Genomic DNA, 17,206 nt, shown 5'->3' with positions numbered 1-17,206 from the left:
AACGCTCAAGTGTGGACTGCAATTTCAAAAGGTGTCAGTGTTAATGAGAGCATGTTCACAGGAAATGGTGCAGGTCAAATGAAGTACATTCTCAAAGGCTTAATAGCAACGAACCACCCAAGATTTACCTCACGACATTTCCTGTGTAGTACCACACACTGAACAGAAAGTACCAGCAATAACTTCATTGCCTCTCGAGTGACACCTGAGAACATTACCATTTGTACTGTAAAACATCGTTGGGAAATGAAAGGAGAGAAAAAGACCAGAGCAACAAAGTGCTATAATAGGACAAATGATTTACAGGTATGAGATTCCCATTACGGACTGCTAATTGTTTCCACACCATTAGTGACAGTTATCTAATGAAGGATTTAACCAGGCGCTGTAGTACATCAGTTTGTCTCTGCTCAGGAGGAAATAGCCCCCACTAGCTGGGCCCTTTTTCCACCCTCACCACCTCAGGGGTACAATGGTAGGCTACTGAGCAGAGTCAAAAGTAACCACGTGACATTGGGAAGAGAGAACATACTCTAACAGCTAAGTTAGCCTGAAATACAGACCGCTTTTGCGCTAACATTCCACTCCTTGTACTCCGTGTCATATGCCAAACATTGTGGAATGTTAGCACAAACAGACGGACAGTCCCAGGCTAGCTCAGACTTATTAAAAACAGAAAATGAACCTTATTGAAGTTTAAAGCTAATTTTCTTATACAAAAAAAATGGATGATTCAAGTACAATTAACAGAGGACAACCAATTTCTACATATAGTTTTTCTCCACACTTGCAGGTTAAAAGTGTGAATGTCACAGGCAAACATCACAGTATAAACATATCACTCACGTAATTGACAGTAAAACTGTACACATTTAAAACAATGTAAACATTTTCAGAATCAGGAGCAATAGAATAATTAACTGTTTTGCATTATGGAATATAAAAGCCACATCACATGACAACATCGTCAGTCAGGTTCAGAATCCGGTTACATTCTCCACGGTTTACTGGCTCTCTTCCATTTCCTTCTTCAGACTGCAGAGAGACAGACATTTTTAATTCCCAACACAGTAGCAGTCAAAGTACTAATACGACTGCAAGACAAAGGTTTTAGTTCATAAGTAGAAAGAGACTTACCTCTTGAGATAAGAATGGACGTTGTCGTAGCCGTGGTATTTAGCCAGGTAGACCAGAACTCCAGTGGCACAGCGACCCTCTCTGGCTCTACAGAAGCTGCAGTTGCAGATCCCTCTGCACGACGGACACTTCCACTCCTGCAAGAGATCAGGGCGATGTCAACCCAGGCTGCATTCTCTTGACAAAAACACTCAAATAATCAGATTGATTATTCTGTTGATAGCTGGGATAAGAAGAGTGCAGCACTTACAGGATCCAGCAGGGCATCTCGGACCTCCTCCCCATAGCGGTTACGGAGACACGGGCCACAGAATTGACCCCTCACCCCCACACACTCTGGGTTACGGCAGTTGGTCTTGGTGTCGACCGTTTTCTGGCGGCACTGATGGCAAGTGGACCCCTACAGCGAGAACATTAGAGAGGTGAATTTGGTGAACGTGGCTGTATGAACGTGACTTAACAGAAATCAAACTTTGAAGACGGGCGTTTGAGAACCACTGTAGGAGAACGGGAACTTACAGTGGATCTGTCGTAGACCTTCTCCCGGACGGTGTCTGCGATCAGATCCAGCTCCGTCTGGGAGATGTCCTCCACAGGCCGCACCACATGAGGAAAGGCCAGCACCCCGTTGAAGCTGCGCCGACGGGTCTCCTTCTGTAAACACACAGATATATCAACCAAACGGACAATTCCCGGAGTTCGGTATTCACCATTTCTGAAAGGACAGATCAGGAAACGGTGGGGGGAAGAAGGGAAAACATTTTCGCTTTACTTGACGTTACCAAACGAACACTGAGGTGTGTGCGTCACTCACCTCCTCGTAGTAGCAGCTCCTGCGCACCAGGCTGAACTTGTCCTCCTCTTGCTCCTCTTCCTCCTCTGATGGGGGGCCGTCCACCAGGGAGCAGGAGCGAGTGTGGGGCCTAGAGGTACGCTCAGGGTTCCTCCTGTGGGGTCCAGGGGCTCCCAGAGACCGGCGTGGGGTGCGACAGGGCTACAGAGGAAACAAAAACGCATTAACTACAGTCCAAAAAATGTAAAAGGTGGCAGCATATTTCATCACTACTAAAATCTTTCCTGAATACATGTTTTATAGGACAGCCATATCCTCCATCTAGTCTCACTCACCGCATTCATCAAGGGCAGGGATGTTCTTCTAGGGAAGCCAGGTATTTTGTTGAGTTCTGCCATCAGCTTTGCAAGCTAAACAAAATAAACGGAAATAACATAATTAGCACTCAAATGTCCCTCGGCAAGCTACAGCCACAACGTCTTCTCTGAATGATTCTGTCGTACCATGGCTTTGTTCTCCCTGATGTTAAGCGCTCTCTTGTCCATGAAGTTGTCTCCCTCCTCAGTGGTCTGTTTGGGAGCGACTTTGGGCTGTTTAGGGGGCTCTGCTGCAATCGTCTTCTTCTGGCTGGCCCTCCTGTTGGGGAATTTCATGGCCACTTTCAGAGTCTGGGACCGGCGGCCCCTCTTCCGCGGCGTCACTGACTCCTCAGAGTCAGAGTCCACTCTCTGAAGTACACAGTACATTTGTCTGAGCACACATTCTGAAATGTTTTTTTTTTGTGTATAGTAGCCACCATTGCGTAGTAACATTAAGCTCGTAATATCTATACAAAAAACACACCATTTCACTGCTGAAGGCATTCTCAAACCCACTGAGAGACTCCTCCTCCGAGCTGGCCTCAAACACCTTGGCTCTCTCCGCCACCTTCTTGGCTTCCCTGAAGCTACTTTTCTGTGGAAAGTGAAAGCACAACCTTCAGTTAGTTTCATCAACAAATAACTCATTCGATGAGTGAATATGGTCAAACACTGAATGTAAACGGGGTGAAATGTGGCAATTTGCCTTACCGTGTTAGCAAAGCCACCGTCAGAGCCAAAGCTGTCACAACTGTCATCTGATGAAGAAGAGGATGTCTCCATGGGCACCAGAGGTACATTACGGAAACTCCGCAAACCCATCCTGGTGGAGGGAGGCTGGGGGGCCTGCTGACGCTGGAGAGACAAGATGAATGAATCAGGAAAAATTGAATGGATCGACTGGAAGCTCAGACTATAGATACGTGAACAATGTGAGTACTAGTAGTTTTAGAAACTGCCTGCACACTGCCGCCCTTCTGGACAAGGAGAGAAGCAGCAATACCTATGGTGATAGAGATGTGACTGCAAGATTCAACAATGGAAGCTAGCATAGTTAAGCCATATCAAGGCTACATTGACACAAATGTATCTTTTACAAGGTCATTGAAGCTAGCTAGTTAACGTTATGTGGCTATACAAAGGAGTGTGATAAGCGAAGTAAGATTTACTTTGGTGGCCAAAACCGACATTTTAAATGGCAAAACTTTTGCCAGGATAAAATCTAAATCTGTGTAGCCAAAACTATTTGGTGTAACTACTGTTAGATAGTAGAAATTGAAATTGTTATAAACATCCAAACTGGCTAGATTCAAATGACAACTACACGGTAACTAGGTAACGTTAAACCTTGGGATACTGGATTTGAAGCAAAGCAATGATTGCATTGCAACTCCAATAAGACCTAGGCAGTCTGTAGCAGCTTTTGCATAAAGTAGCTAAGGCAACAGGTTTACTAAAATGTGAGAAAGAAAATAAGAGCCTAACGTTAAGTTTACCACAGCAGAATTTTTGCCATCTAAAGTTAGCTACTTAGCATTACATTCCCTGTATCTATAAAATCATATAAGTAAATTACCCTGTTATTGTTTGATATATTAAGATAAATATATATTATATTATACTCTAAGAAACATTCATTACCTTAGAGCCAGATGGACGCATTTTGTTTTCTTTAAAGTTTTCTGCAAAGAAATTCCGAAAACTCGAGTACAAGTTGCTGCAGTCCTTTTACGAATAGAGAGAAACCCCACCAATTCGGACTAGCAGATGCTGGCTGAGAAATTTCCCGCGCCAGGAAAGTGTCCTGAAAGCTGTATAAACTTTTGTTTCAAAAGACGGTCTAAAAGAAAAATAGAACCCACAAATATACACCACATAAAATTTGAAAATATCTTTAGAAAATACCGCTGGTGGACACTTTTATTTTTGTGCACATTTCTTAAAACATTATGTCATATACGGATCCACCAACATCTAACCTTTCAAGTACTAAGCCGTGGCGCGAAATCACAAGGTCCACATTTGCCTAAAGGGGCGGGTTTATAGAAAAACTCCCGCGTCCTTTCCATCAGGTGTTGTCGTCGCGTCCTTGTTTAATGAAATAATACTTTGAACTTTCATGTATGTTTATGTTTTTTTTACCCAACATATTGTTATAGACTATTAAAAAAATCTATTCCATTTATGTATCCATAGGTAGATTAACTTTTTAATATTGTAGTAAAATAATTATCTAGCTATACAGTATATCTCATATATAAAAAGATTAGGACAATGTAGGCTATACAATTTACAATAGGCTTATGTACGATAGTTCACAATATACAACTACAAATGATATGTAGGCTTAAATGCTAAATCCCCAAAATATTTCAGTGCATACAGTACAATTCAGAAATCAGCCCTAAAAGACTGAATTGTGTGCATTCCCTTAAACACAATTCTCCCTAGCTCAAATAACACCTAGAAAGATCCCCCCCAGAGAGAAAATGTATATATAGAAGTAGTGTGAAGGTTAATGTTCAAAGGAAACCTGATGTCCAGTCTGTTAAGAGATGTTAACACTTCAAACAGCAAATGATTCTCTGCTTCGTCCACCACGGCCACCTCTACACCCTCTCCTCTGTCTTCCTCTGGCCTGTTTATTGTCCTGTCGAGGTAACCTTTTCTGGCGCTCCACTTTGATCCATCCCCCCTCACTGACTTTAGCCCCCTCTTGCTCTGTACTGGGGTTTTCCACCACCGCCGATATGCCCGGTATCACCCTGGCCCGGTTCTGACCAGCTACACTGTAATTATTGGTCCGAGGCCTCCCCATTTGCTGTGAGGTTCTGCTTGACTTATTCTGTGTGAAGTTGCCCCTTGTATGGGACCATGTGTCTCTGTTGTGGCCCCTTGTTGCACTCAATGAGTTGTCAATGTAGCTTCTGTGCCTGTGGTAACCTTGCACTTCCCCGGCACTGAGCAGGCGTTCGCGCTCCAAGGCACTCTCTGAGGTGGTGCTGGAGGGGCTGCTGCCCTTTGACCCCAGGTAGAGGGGGGAGAGCATGGCGGACAGGCCGGTGGTGGGGGATGAGCTGCGGGAGCACCAGGGAGAGAGCGAGCTGCGGTTGGGAGACCTCCGCACTGCTGCAGCGTAGGAAGAGGCCTGATCTCCATATGCAGACAGGAACTGAGACAGGGTGCAGGTCTCTGAGCCACCGGTGGGGGTCCGGGCACCATGCTGCTCTGCTGCTGACTGGTTCTTCAGCTGCCTCTGTCTCAGGTTGTACATCCATCTGGGATCCACATCTGGAACAAGAAAGAACATCCACTGTTAGGATTGGCTACATAGAAGTGCTCATACATTTGTTCATTCTGTATTTAAGACAGCTTTAAATGCACCACGTCTCAATGAAATCTGTATCCAAAGCACAATAGAAAAGAAAGTTGACCTTTTGAATCTGATCTGCTTCTGGGGTTCCCTTCTATGTTCAACTGGGTTGTTTCTATCAGCAGCTCCACAGTCTTGATCTCATCTCGTCCACCGGTGGGGTTCCACATCACTGCATGGCTATATCTCGTAGACCTTGGGGATCTCACATCATTCTAGTGGCAAGTGTAGAGACACAACAATCACTGTAGGCGATTTTAAACATCAGATCACATTTACACGTCAAATTAAATTCACAATGCATTTCATTTTTTTAAGACGTACCATACAGTACACTGTGAACTTACATTTTACTGTAGAATTCTTATTATTGGTAATGACTAGCCTAAATGTGGTGTAGTGTAGGCCTATGTAGTGCAATGGTTAGGTCATTGTAGGACTGTCTCCCTATAGGATATGTTTCGAATGACTCACCTCATAATTAACAATGCAGTCAACAACCTGATTGTCCCGTAGTCCAACTACCCATTTGTCCATCACAAATGGGGGCTGCAAGGAAATTGTTTGATAAATGGTAATTAATCATCATGCATAAGCTAGCTAGCACTGTGCATCTTCAACACTGCAATGACATCAATTCAAGGAATAATTACATTTATCTGGAGATACAAAGAGGGACTTTAAATGTCATAACATTTAGCAAAAGGGTACGCTCCTTCAATGGTCATAAAAACCGTCAACAAAGAAATGTAAAGGACAAGTGACTGTTGATTTTAAGTCCGGATGCCCTTTCAGCACATGGCATGGCGTAATGCTTATGATCACACCTTGGTCATCTTCAGGACATCCACATCCTGTCTGTTGGCATCAAAGGTTACATCCTTGATGTACGTTATTGCAACTTCATCTCCGTCAAGTTCCATGTACATTTTCCATTTGCAGTCCTAAAAAAGAGAGATTGTAGGTCTTACAGTATATTTATTTATCCCTGGCTGGTTCCAAACTATGTTGCTTTCCGCAAAAAAATATAAAATAGAACTGCTGTCAGTTGAGAACCTAACTTCATTTTTTCCTAAACCAACAGCACAGCCTAGAGGTAATTCCTTAGAACTGAACATTTCTGTAATGTGAATGTATATGAAATTCGGATCAAATTTGACAGAAGCACAAGTTATGTTGTACTTTTCGATTTGAATTCTGCTTTCACCTAGTATCCAGTGTGAGTTGCGTTCACTTAAGATAAAATGTTTGAAGATTGAGTGCTTTCCCCACACTGATGTGCTCTCAGAATCAGAGGATAGCATGTCTCTTGAATTATCATAGCATGAAGGATGACATAACAAGTGGTCAAACATTAATAATAATGAGAATATTAACAACCTATGCTTGCAAAGACATTTATTTTACTTCAGGGGTAAACATAAGTTGCTATGGTGGATATCTAGTATTATTTCCTGTAGTGGATATGGTTTGCAGAATCTTGACAGATGGTGCTATTTTTTGTGAAAAAATACAGTGTAATGCTAATGTTATTCCAGTTAGCTGAAAATCAACTCAGTATTTCAATATTTTCTGCTCAATGGACATAGGGATCAAATCCTCACTAGGCAATACAAATCTGAACAAACCCCATACTCCTGCTGAATATTGCATGCTGACAAAGCAGTAATGATTTTGCCATCCCCAAAAGCCAGCCATGAAGCCACAGGTCACTGCTTAACCACACAGGGTTCACGGTGTGGACCAATCTATTGTGTGGAGGATCACAGAAGAAGACATCAAAGAAGTGCCACTAACACACTCGTCTGAGGAGCCTCAGCCCACTCCTGCACCGTCCCCAGGGACTGGCCGGGGCTCAAAGGGGGAGCAAGTGTGAGGAAGGCTCTGGCTCCGAGACACACCAGGCAGCGGCCCTGTGTCGGCCCTGGCCAGTCGCACCAGGGCCCCCAGGTCCACGCTGGTCTAATCACTCCAGCAGAAACAATGTCTGATAATGATGCCCAAGACCGGAGTGCGTCTGCTCTAATGACAACTCATACATAATTCAGCACCTTTCTCTTGGCTGCGCGGTGATATCCTCATTAGTAGGGGACCCTCAGTGGTTGTCAGATGGTGGCCGCACAATCGCAGGCCCTCATTTTGTCTTTGAGAAGTGCAGCTGCTACTATGACACCGCCAGCAAAGAGAGGCGGGAAAAAAAGCAGTGCGGGTTTGTTTTATTTAGTGCAAAAAAACCTTCCAGTTTGTAAAAACAAGGCTGACACAGAACCTGACACCAGGCAGGGGGAAAATAATTAGCTCTCATTTTCTCAGCCTCCTGTTTCCTTCTCCCTGCTGTGTTTTCTACCCACTAAAGCACCACATGTCAGAAGAAATGGGAGGCAATTAGCAGGCTCGTTTCAGCCCCGCCGAACTCACTGAAAGGGGACTATTTATGATGGGACAATGAACAGCTGAAAGATTAAATAACATTTGCCTTTTAAAAAGAAAATGACTTCTGGCTAAATGGGCTATTTTTTATGGAATTCAAAAAGCAAGTGGAGAAGCAGCCTCTCTCCAGCGTTTGAGACCCTAACAAAGGACGATGAGCAAGTGGGGGTGGATGGGATGCATGGCTTTATATGAAATATTTATTAATCTGTTTCTCTTGTAAGGATATGTCTTGAAGGCAAAGAAAGCTCAGTGAAACAGTGGTCAGTGTTTGCGTGAGTTTGATGGGGAACATATGGGCATCTTTACCTCGAGAAACAGCATCTCGAAGATGACCATTTCCATCTTGACATACCAGTTTCAATCTTATCTGACAACAAGTTTGCTTTGACTATATGCATTTGAACCAAACCAGAACTGAGACTAAATTATTTTACAGATACATTTGAAAATGCAGGGACAAAATATCTAAAAAAAAGTACCAAGACATCTTGGTTATTTGTCATTGAATATTTTCAGTGTCCATTGAAGACCTACTGAGTGACCTGTTCCTGCTTTCCAGTGGTACCCAAACACTAGCTCCAGATTAACGATCTTCCTCGTCTCCTCCTCCTCCTCCTCTGCCCACTCATCCTGTGGAACAGAGATTTCCAGACTGAACATATTGTAACAGTAAACAATGCCAACCATTTCATAACATTAAAGAGAAAGGACATACAGTACCTTCATTAGTGGAGGGAAGTGGAAGAGCCCAATGTAGTCATTGGTCAGCTTCTCAATTTCACTCTGTTGGAGAAAGCATGTTATACATAGACTTCAAACGTCAAAATAATTTGTATGAGCATATTGCTCAATTTCAATAATTATACCATATGGACACATTGTGAAATGGCTGGCTAGTTCATGCTAGTTTGAAAGGTAATATGGTACCTTGAGGTGCATGATGTGACCTTTGGACCTGACCCCCAGGTCTCGCATGTCTGTTTCCGTGAGCAGCAGCAGCCTCTTGCCAGTGATGTGGTTTTCCTTAAACAGGTCACCATACAGCTGCATGCCATATGCCCCCTCTTCTGAGAACACGGAAAACAAATGCAAATTAAAACACATACACGCCAAAATGATGGGTTTATTCATATGGTGACTTTGAACATACCCGCCCCAAATATCTGCTCCATCCAAAAGTACTGTGGGGATGGAATTGGAAAAGCATTAATATTGAAATGGAGCCGCTCATATGGAGCCATGATGGTTATTAATGGCTAATTAGACAAAGGAAGTGGTCGATTGATATTTGTTGATACTGACCACATGTTCCTCTGTCCAGGAATGAATATGAAGGTTGGGAAGGAGCTGCGTGAAAAAAATACAAAACTGAATTAGTACTAGGGAATACTGCTCTAATGGTCACGTAACACAAATGTGTACAGCTCAAAGAAAGAAATGCTGCCTATTCTTTATGTTTGGACTCTAACACAGATCTTGCATTTAGCATTCATGTGTACAAGTAAATAATTATGAACATCGGTGCATTACATACAGTATACATTATATATATAGGCTTACTTCATTCCAAGACATGTTTACCATGTCTTATAGCAATGGGTTTTGCAGCTATTGTTCTGCAATCAAGATTACTGGGTCCTAAATGTCTAAATCAAACTAAAATATGTCCAATGCCTATCTGACTGGTCTTTCATGATGCATTTTAATGATAAATCATTTACTGTTCATTAAGTGTAAACAGGCAGAAAGTAGCCAGACAAAATACAAATTTCATCATTATGATCACGAGGCTGCTATGCACCGGGAGAATTGAGGGGAAGATGACTAAATTAATTACTAATCGGAGCATTCTCTATTTGCTTCCCACGGAATCGTATAACAGCCCAGAGCCTGAGATGAATGGCAATCTCAACAAATCGCATTCAAAGAGGGCCGTTTTAGAATTAGCGCGATACACTTCTTTGCAGCCTCCTTCTAAAGTCCCTCACCCCCAGCTGCATTTTTCGTCTACTCCAGTGGTATGGTTCGGAAGTAATCACATAAAAAAACACCACCCCTACCCTACTGCCACAGTTCCATTACAGATTTTGCCTAATTAAAGTGAAATAATATCGCGATTACAGGAGCCATATTGTATTTCACAAATTACTTCAAATCGTTTAATAAAATCCTAAGCATACTGTTGACAAACGGAAACAGATCTTAATTGATGACAGGAGGGGAAGGATGGGGGGGCATCAGTAGAAATTGCTCAGCCTTTGGGATTCCTTTGGCAGGGAAGAGGAGTTCAGTAGTTCACACAACTCTGCCCCCATGTGGAATGGGAGTATACTGTAGCAAGTTGATTACACTAGAGGCGGACAAGCATTGGAAACCTGTTGGCTAGTGGTTACACCACAAATTCAACTAAATTCAATACGACTTTGTCAATCCCCGCAGGTGCAATTAAGCAGGCGTTGTCGGTAAGTGTAACATATACCATACAAATTGATGTTCTGCGCCAAGTATGAGTGGTGCCCAGTTAGCTAATGATAGAAATCCCACCATTGACTATATCTTTTTTTGAAGCCTTGAGGACTACAGTGTGAACATGGGTCTAATGCAAATCAATTAATGTAATATGACTGATTTCAGGTCTTACATGTTAAAACATAGTTATTCCAGACCTCATCTGAAGTTATATTTCTAACACCAGTCACATTTTGTTCATTTTCTCCCAGCACAAAATGTTTCTTATTTTCTTGGCCACATTTGGAATTTTGTGGCTAACAAACCTTTGTTGTGACGTTATTGTAACGTTATTGAATTAGTTGTTAGATTCAAGGTAAAAAAAAAAACTGGGAAAACCAAGAGGAAATGTGAGAAGACAAAGGTTTAGAATGATAGTGGGAAAATGGCGTCCCTTAAGAGGGCAAGAATGAGATGAATGTTAGGAGAAGTACAATATTACCACAACGATACATATACGGAGGAGGAATGGAGGGAAAAAGAGAGGCAAAGGAGGTCGAAGAGAGAGACGGAGGAAGAGGGTGAGCTTGAATCAGGTAAACACTTTGGAAAAAAGGGAGATGGTTTGTCAAAGAATGGCAGAAAGTGTAAGCAGTGTGAGACCTATGCCAGATTGAAGACAGGAGGAGAAATGGAAGTGAGTGAGTGCGAATTATCGGAGGTGGCAGGTGTGATGAAGTCCTCGGAGCCTGAGGCTTGCACTGATGGTCAGGATAAAGACGAGTCTGTTACTGTAGGAGTGACATTTTTGGAGGAAGTGGACCCCTGCCTTTTGGCTGATCCATTTGTGGTTTCAGTGTGTGAAAAAGGTGTTGGGTACTGTGGAATCAGTGAAGGTAACCCGAAGTGGTCTTGTGATAATTGTTTGTGTTTCTGCTGGTCAGAGGGAGCAGAGGCTTCGCACCAAACTAATTGTGACAATAGATGTGACTTGAATTGCTCCCAAGAAAAGGGCGCCGTTGAAAGGAGCGATTACTGGGGTAGCAGTAAATGTGAAGGTTGACCAACTGATGGGGAAGATTCCCGGTGTTTGTGATGCTCGTCGTTTGGTGCAACGCAGACAGGGTGGCGTGGGTGGTGAAACAGAAGAGTCATTGGCTGTTCTTTAGAGTTTTGATGTTGAGTCTCTGCCCAACAAAGTGATGTTAGGATATTTCAGTTCTCGTAAAAGCTTGTTACAGGTTGTTACGTTGTTACAGGTGTCAAGCTTATGGGCATGTGGCAGCAGTGTGTAGGAGGGAGGGTCCTTGGTGTGAGAAGTGTGCAGAAGGGCATGAGACAAAGGAATGTGTAGCATTGGGGAAAGAAGCTGTATGTGTTGATTGTAGGGGTGCCCGTGGGGCTGGGGATCTGAAATGTCCGGTGCAAGAGAGGCAGGTTGAGGTTACCAGGGTTAGAGTAGAGCAGAGGGTGTCGTATGCTGAGGCAGTGAAGAAAGTTGAGGAAGATGGGTCAAGGGGGAGGGATCCTGAGAGGATTTGTGTGAGTAGTAGATCTGTATCAGTACAGAGGGATAGGCCAAAATATGATATATGCTTCAGTAAGAGTAAGAGTTACAGGGTTAAAGGGTTTGTCGAGTTGTAGTGTACCGTCCTTTCAGGCTGTTGGCCTGAGGTAGGACTAGAAAAGTTTAAATAGTGGAGTAGGGTGGTTGGTTTTTAATGAGTGTAGGGTTAGATGGTAGGGTATTTTAAATATATTTTACTTTTTCAAGCAAAGTATAAAGGGAGTTATACTACAGTCTAGTTGGTGGCGGTAATGCAACATTGGATGCCAACCGCCGTTAAACCTCATCGAAGAAGAAGGAAATGTAAGAAAACAGGGAGAGTAAAGAACCAAAGCAGGAAGTTTAATGAGAAAATGTTTATTGAAAAACAAGGAACAGTAGAGGTTGCAGCAAAATATGTTCATATCAAAAAGCTAAAAACGGTCTAATAGTGTCTCTTTAATGGTGTACCATAACTCTATCGGAATAATCCAAGGAATTGGACTAATCCAAGGTGCTGAAGTTTGCATAGATCATATTGCAACTCTGGGTATTCGATGTCCTGAAAATACCTTACAAAGTGGTTGACTTTCACATCAGGAATTGTATCGGTTGGTTATTGTCTATGTCAATGGATGTGTTTCGGAGTGACTAGGTTTAATAACTACACAACAGAATACAAAAACATACATCAACTAAGTAGAAATAGGTGAAACCTGCAGGGCCAGAGTCAGACAGAAATATCCTCCATATTGGATATGTTTAGAAGAGATGAGGTCCCATATGACCATAAATAGCAGAATTTACAGGGCGTTTGGGGATGGCACTTGTTAGGTGAGCTTCAACAGGCTCACTTTGGGGGTTGTTAAACACACTTTGGTCTGTGGTCAAAACTGCTGGTGCAGATGCAAACATGTTTAGCTGATAGATAATCATTAGCTTAGAGAAGCCATCTAAAGAGTATTTCACATCATCTCTCCAAAGAAATACTGTTATTACTTCCTAAATAACTGAATGAAAGGCCAACCTACCACTGAATAGCAGAGTTAGTGGAATAAAGGTCCTTAATAGTTACCTTTTGTCTAGGAGAACTTACCCCTGTCAAGGTGTTGTAGTCTAAGGTCTATGGTACTCCTCACAAACATCCTGATTATATGCATCTATAACATGCAGCTGTCAACCAGCACACAAAGCGAGACTACACAAACCCCTGTAGTGCACTTTACACCAATAAGCTTGAAATCCAAATATTCACAACACTGTGTATATACAGAAAAAGGGCACAGGAAGTCTGTAGTTTAACATGGCTATCAGGAAACTTTTTCTCTCTCTCTCCTGCCTGACACGAGTCAGGGTCAGCTGAGGGACACAACATGTACTTTCTCGTCCTGGTGAGAGACTCAATCAGAGCAACTGCACTCCACCACATTCAGAACAAATTGGCCAATCTTAATGTCAGCAAAATGTCATAAAAGCTTTGCCTCCTCAATGCAAGTTGCTCACATGACTCTTTACAGCATGGCACTATACATCCAGTACATTAGGCATTAATGACATCCATGTGAGCCATGTAGGAGGAAGGTTTCTAATACATTGTGTTCATACGGCGAGAAGAACATCTCTGTGCTACAACAAGTATTGTATCTTTGGATATGCTTTACTGTTTTTCAAAAGAACGTGTGCAAAAGAAAATGGATTGTTCCAACAACAACAAAAAACAGTCAAGGAATAAAAAGCTATTAGTAATGAATGATCTAATGTACGAAGATGGCGTCCATAACACCAGTAATGTGAAAAGGAATATGCATGGGAGCTTGCTGCAAGACCACAGTTTAGACACAGGCCAAAGTGATTGATTGACAGATGCTACCAATCAGGTTGCTCTAATCACTGTCGTCTGACATCCCCAAGGCCATGTTGATTTTGCGGCCCTCTCTGACACTGCTGGACTTGGAAGAGTTCTGCTTGGCCTGCATGTTGACCTGCATGCCAGAGTGCAGGACGGGGCCCCCCATGTCCAAGGCAAACATGTCCCCAAAGCCCTTCATCATGGCCTGCAGACTCATCCCCTCCACCTCCCCGTTACTGGAGGATGTGATCTGACACGTCATCTCCGAACTGTTCGACTCCTCCGTCTTAGACTCATAGAACGACTCAGCGCTAATCTGAGCCGCCACAGGTAGGAACAGCTGAGAGGGAAAGATGGGGGAGGATAGGAAGGGCAGAAGAGGGAGGAAAAGAGGACGGGAAAGAAAAGGAGGGAAGGAAATTAGACCACATACACCAAGAGGAATGATGAAATGTGAAATCCTTTTTTACCCAATATAAAAGGTGATTGTCAAAAACTAGAAGAGTAGAGTTCAGCGATACAGTCAATTGGGTTATCAGAGAAGGTTGGACTGAAATGATTGGTCTACAGGACAGATTAAGGTAGAAGAAAGGGAGAAAACAAAGAATAAAGAGGTATTGACCTTCCTGACAATTGGAGAGCTAGCATGGTTATCTCTCAGGATGACGGTACTGATTCTTACACACTACAGTGCGTGTATCAATTTCAAGTCATGTCAAATTGATACCCAGGCAAAGAACTGTTAAGACAATACCAATGCATGGCTGTAGCATGCAATTACACAGCACAACGGACGTTTGGAAACCAAATGCAACCAAAAACTAGAAAGGTAATTTTCAGGTTAGATGTGTTAAATCAAATTCAATCAAATCAGGCAAAAGCAATTACAGAAACATGTGGCCAAGGCCTAGCGGGGCGTCGCTTTGGAAGCAGCAGAAGGAAAGGGTAGTACATACACACAAGCAGCAAAGACTCCCATTTCATCCCATATCAGCGTGACAACATTGGCATTACCAGCGTTGCAATTACACTGACCTCTAATTATGACTGATCGCCAATAGGAGCTCAGTAACAGTCACACACAGAGTAGCACGATGAGCTAATACCTCTACTCAACTCAAACGCCCATCAGTGAGACTCAGTGAACCAGAGCCTTAGATTTCCCCTCCATTCCATTTAATTCCGTTCCCCTTCATTCCAGACAGACACCGGGTCTTAAGCAACGTGAATTATTTGCTTCTCCTTGTGACAATGTGGACAGGACGTGGACCGTGACACATGGTGAAGATGGTGCTAAGTGACCAACACGGTGAAGGTGGTGCTAAGCTGGGGTGCTGTTCATGTTCAGTGACTAGACACAGTGTGTGGTGGTTGTGGTTGTGCTGAGGGTGTTGGTGGAGTGGTGTGCAGTGGGTATAGGCTACTGAGGAACTTACTGGGGTGTTGGACTGCTCAATGAGCTTGCGCTCCCACATCTTCAGGCGACGTTCTCTCTCCTTCAGTTCCTGCTCTTTGCTGCTCAGATCCCGCTCCAACTTCTTCAGTCTCTCCAGTGTGGCCTCAATCTCACAGCTACAGTACAGACAGCATAGAGATGTGTTTAGAATCAAGCATTATCCACCTCATCACATCCAACTCCGCAACTTACAATACCGGTGTCAAACCATTGACTTGAGACACTTGTGCTAAACTCAAATTACAACTCATATCTCTCATTGACATCAATGCATTATACACAAAAGCTTGGAGTTATGAATGTATTTCTCAAGTTTGGATTTTGCCTTTTTAGAGATAGCCCACGGCCTCAGACGGTAGAGGAACACTTATAGTCCAGCGTCTTTGCTAATGGGGTTCAGCCACTGAGAGTGGTCAGGTCTGCTTTGCCCAGCAGGTGGGGCTGTGTGGCGCACCAACGGGTAGCCATGCTGTCAGTAGCCAAGACCATCTGCTCCCACAGTAACTATTTATAAACAGGCAATGTCAGGCATGTGAAGCAGACAGGAACTGCCGCCCCTCCCTGCACCCTCCCACTCCTCCTGTCCCTCCTCCCGTCTCTACCTCAAAGACTTTCCACTCATGCTCGAAACTTTCCTCGTGATTGATTCTCTTGCTTGTCGCTTTCCTGACCAACACTCTTGGTATTTCTCATCCTCCTACCCTGCTCTTCCCTGATGGAAAAACCCCATGAATTTCACACGTGATCACATGTATTTCACATGTAATAGAATGAGATCTCATGTGATCACAAGTGATCTTTTGTGAATTGAATGTAATAACATGTGACAACATGTAAAACCAACATGGGATAACAAACTACGCATGTAAAAACATAATCTCGTGAAATGAAATGTGACACCATGAAACTACAAGTTTTATTACATGTGAAAGTCCAAATTCCAAATTTTAAGGTTTTCTGTTTACACCTGAATCACTATGATAACCATAATCGTTTTTCTTGAGTGTATTAAACAAAGCTGAGATTTACTTTGAAGTCCAAAGTGTAGAAATGGAGGTGAAATCAGTCATTGACACAGATATGGTAGTGTAGCAGGAAGATTGGAATGCTGTGAACCAAGAGGTTGTGGGGGCATGTTGAATAATTAATTACTGTATAAATATACAGACATCATCTACAGTGCATTCGGAAAGTATTCAGACCTCTTGACTTACAGCCTTATTCGAAAATGGACACACAAAAAAAAGTTTTTTAGAAAAACAGAAATAACTTAATTATATAAGTATTCAGACCTTTTGCTATGAGACTCGAAATTGAGCTCAGTTGCATCCTGTTTCCATTGATCATCCTTGAGATGTTTCTACAACTTGATTGGAGTCCACCTGTGGTAAATTCAATTGATTGGACATGATATGGAAAGGCACACACCTGTCTTTATAAAGTCTCACAGTTGACAGTGCATGTCAGACCAAAAGGAGCCATGAGGTCAAAGGAAATGTCCGTAGATCTCAGAGACAGGATTGTGTTGAGGCACAGATCTGGGGAAGGGTACCAAAACATTTCTGCAGCATTGAAGGGCCTTGGTCACTCTGACAGAGCTCCAGAGTTCCTCTGTGGAGATGGGAGAATCATCCAGAAGGACAACGATCTCTGCAGCACACCACCAATCAGGCCTTTATGGTAGAGTGGCCAGACAGAAGCCCCTCCTCAGTAAAAGGCACATGACAGCCTGCTTAGAGTTTGCCAAAAGGCACCTAAAGGCCTCAGACCATGAAAAACAAGATTCTCTGGTCTGATGAAATCAAGATTGAA

General features: G+C 43.0%; 2 protein-coding genes across 6 annotated transcripts in view; both read right to left on the bottom strand.

Annotated features, from left to right (window-relative positions):
• Positions 1-264: 264 nt before the first annotated feature.
• Positions 265-4,041, bottom strand: cdca7a (cell division cycle associated 7a). Its single transcript, XM_023980773.2, has 10 exons — positions 3,931-4,041; positions 3,001-3,144; positions 2,774-2,884; positions 2,434-2,658; positions 2,266-2,340; positions 1,952-2,131; positions 1,657-1,791; positions 1,388-1,537; positions 1,138-1,274; positions 265-1,035 (listed from the first exon to the last, which is right to left on the bottom strand). Exons 1-10 carry the CDS (start codon positions 3,949-3,951, stop codon positions 1,005-1,007), a joined length of 1,209 nt encoding a protein of 402 aa, XP_023836541.1. The 5' UTR covers positions 3,952-4,041; the 3' UTR covers positions 265-1,004.
• A 334-nt stretch (positions 4,042-4,375) lies between these two features.
• LOC111959296 (mitogen-activated protein kinase kinase kinase 20) overlaps positions 4,376-17,206 on the bottom strand; it is a 43,696-nt gene continuing 30,865 nt past the window's right edge. For 2 of the 5 annotated variants that reach the window (XM_070437710.1, XM_070437709.1), the window contains exons 11-20: positions 15,375-15,510; positions 9,398-9,442; positions 9,246-9,276; positions 9,023-9,162; positions 8,816-8,878; positions 8,630-8,725; positions 6,490-6,606; positions 6,137-6,211; positions 5,724-5,877; positions 4,376-5,580 (exon numbers count right to left, since the gene is read on the bottom strand). In XM_070437710.1, coding sequence (XP_070293811.1) covers positions 4,856-5,580; positions 5,724-5,877; positions 6,137-6,211; positions 6,490-6,606; positions 8,630-8,725; positions 8,816-8,878; positions 9,023-9,162; positions 9,246-9,276; positions 9,398-9,442; positions 15,375-15,510 — 1,582 coding nt within the window. In that variant the 3' untranslated portion in view covers positions 4,376-4,855. Of the gene's footprint in view, positions 5,581-5,723; positions 5,878-6,136; positions 6,212-6,489; positions 6,607-8,629; positions 8,726-8,815; positions 8,879-9,022; positions 9,163-9,245; positions 9,277-9,397; positions 9,443-13,879; positions 14,279-15,374; positions 15,511-17,206 lie in introns of those variants that run through there. The other 3 variants (XM_070437712.1, XM_023980772.2, XM_070437711.1) reach the window with 2 other exon arrangements.

Source organism: Salvelinus sp. IW2-2015, linkage group LG36 (assembly GCF_002910315.2).
Source record: "Salvelinus sp. IW2-2015 linkage group LG36, ASM291031v2, whole genome shotgun sequence".
NCBI lineage: Eukaryota > Metazoa > Chordata > Actinopteri > Salmoniformes > Salmonidae > Salvelinus > Salvelinus sp. IW2-2015.
This window is presented reverse-complemented; position numbering and strand designations above follow the sequence as displayed.